Source organism: Bison bison, unplaced genomic scaffold (genome assembly GCF_000754665.1).
Source record: "Bison bison bison isolate TAMUID 2011002044 unplaced genomic scaffold, Bison_UMD1.0 scf7180017862598, whole genome shotgun sequence".
Classification (NCBI taxonomy): domain Eukaryota; kingdom Metazoa; phylum Chordata; class Mammalia; order Artiodactyla; family Bovidae; genus Bison; species Bison bison.
The window spans coordinates 9,993-12,250 of NW_011493170.1; the positions used below are offsets into that span (position 1 = coordinate 9,993).

The window sequence follows — 2,258 nt, forward strand, 5'->3', positions numbered from 1 at the left end:
TGATGCAGTTATGTGTATATATTAGAACATTAAGGTTCATCTGTTAATTTGTGGTTTAAAGGGAAGAAGAATGCCAGGCAGCCCTTTCTCTGTTTAATGGACGATGGTATGCAGGACGACAGCTTCAGTGTGAATTCTGCCCAGTGACCCAATGGAATATGGCAATTTGTGGTAAAGTACAACATGATGATTTTTTTCCCCCTTAATTGTTCCAGTTACATAAAAGGAGATTCTTAGCAGGAAAAAAAGAACAAGCTTTAAAGAGAATTTTTTAAAAACTGAATCAGAGTTTCCACATTTTTTATCTTTCCACACATGAGAATTATATAAAGGACATAATATTTTAGATCTGTAATAGGCCATGTGGGTCATGTTACACCATGAAAAATTAGTTTACAGTGCATTGGTGGCAGAATCAGGTTATCTAATCTTTGATTCTGCATTTTGTGTACAACGATAAGAATCTCATTTTACTTATTACAGTTGTAGAGGTGTTTTCTGTTCTTTGGCTCTTCTCACTTCAGTGGTTTTTTTCTCTCCATCTTTTATCCTTAATGAATCTTCTGTTGTTTTCTGTTACGTCATCCTGTCATATTTTCTGCCTTCCATGAAACACAGTTTTGTAAATTAGAGATTGGTAATAGCTGTGTGGAGTATGTTAAGGGCCCAGTCAGACTAATTTATGGATACTTGAGAATAATTCCTCGGATATGTGGACTTTGCTGAGACTATCTAGCAATTCTTTGGCCTTCTTATTTTTAAATTTCTTCCTGTCAGATGGGCTTAGCCCAAATATAAGTACCTCAGGATGAAAAAAAATGCTATTAATGCCTTTGGGGAACACTTACCTTTCCCATTAATCTTCTTTGTTTGCTTTGTATTCACTCCTTAAAATCTCTTACTTAAAAAGTAACTTAAAAATTCTGAATCACAAAAGCGGTTTGTCAGCTTGCTCTTCATTGATGCTGCTAGTTTTAAAGCATATTAGAGTAGATAGAGTAGGAGTAGCTTTTAGAAGGAAAACTAAAAGACCAAATTCACCATAAGTTTTAAGACTTGTACCATGAAAGGGTAAAAATTATTTTCTCTCTAAAGTTCAGTTCAGTTCATAGATACCCTATTTGACTTCCCCTGAAACAAGAAGCTATTCTGCTTTTCTAAAAAATACAGCAGTGTAGAGGAAAACAAAAAACTTAACAAAATGTACCCTTTTAAAGTGCACAGTTCATAAATAAAGTGCACAGTTCAGTGTTTTTATCATGTTCACAACTTTGTGATGATCACCTCTAATTCTGGAACATTTTCTTCACTTTCAGAGAAATCTGACATCTGTTACCAGCCACTCGCCATTCTCTGCTTCCCCGTATCTTCTCTATAGATTTGCCTATTCTGGACATTTTACATGAATGGAATCATATGACATTGATCTTTTGTATCTTAACTTCTTTGGCTTAGCACATTTGCCAGATATATCCATATTGTATCAATAGAGTGTATGAGAACTCCATCCTTTTTGCATATGAATTATACTGCCTGCAATGGTTTATTGTTGATTTGTTGTTCTTGTTCAGTCACCAACTTGTGTCTTCACTCTTTACTACCCCATGGACTGCAGCATGCCAGGCTTCCATGTCCTTCACCACCTCCCAGAATTTGCTCAAACTCATGTCTGTTGAGTCAGTAATGGCAATCCCATCCAACCATCTCATCCTCTGTCGTCCCCTTCTCCTCCTTCCTTCAGTCTTTCCCAGCATCAGGTCTTTTCAGTGGGTTGGTTCTACACATCAGGTGGCCAGAGTCTTAGAGCTTCGACTTCAACATTAGTCCTTCTAGTGAATATTCAGGATTGATTTTCTTTAAAATGAACTGGTTTGATCTCTTCCTTTTCAAGGGACTGTCAAGAGTTTTCTCCATTACTGCAGTTCAGAAGTAATAATGTTGATAACATTTTATTTATTTGTTAGTTGATCGACTCTTAGGTTGTTTCCACCTTTTGGATATTATATATAATGCTACTGTGAAAGTTCACCCACAGATTTTTATGTATGTTTCTCTTGTGCATATGATTCATAGCATAATTGCAAGATCATATGGTAATTCTTATGTAGAAGGAAATGGCAACCCACTCCAATACTCTTGCCTGGAAAATCCCATGTATGGAGGAGCCTGGTAGGCTGCAGTCCATGGGGTCGCTGAGAGTTGGGCACGACTGAGCGACTTCACTTCCACTTTCATGGTAATTCTAGTTTTAACATTTT

At 36.7% G+C, this 2,258-nt stretch overlaps 1 protein-coding gene across 1 annotated transcript in view; it reads left to right on the forward strand.

The window, feature by feature from the left end:
- The window catches only part of LOC104983429 (U2 small nuclear ribonucleoprotein auxiliary factor 35 kDa subunit-related protein 2-like), a gene marked incomplete at its 5' end in the record, with an annotated part of 7,476 nt that overhangs the window by 3,616 nt on the left and 1,602 nt on the right, over nucleotides 1-2,258 (forward strand). Inside the window, one exon of the mRNA XM_010832870.1 lies at nucleotides 62-171. Within this exon, the coding sequence (XP_010831172.1) occupies nucleotides 62-171 (110 nt within the window). The remainder of the gene's footprint in view (nucleotides 1-61; nucleotides 172-2,258) is intronic.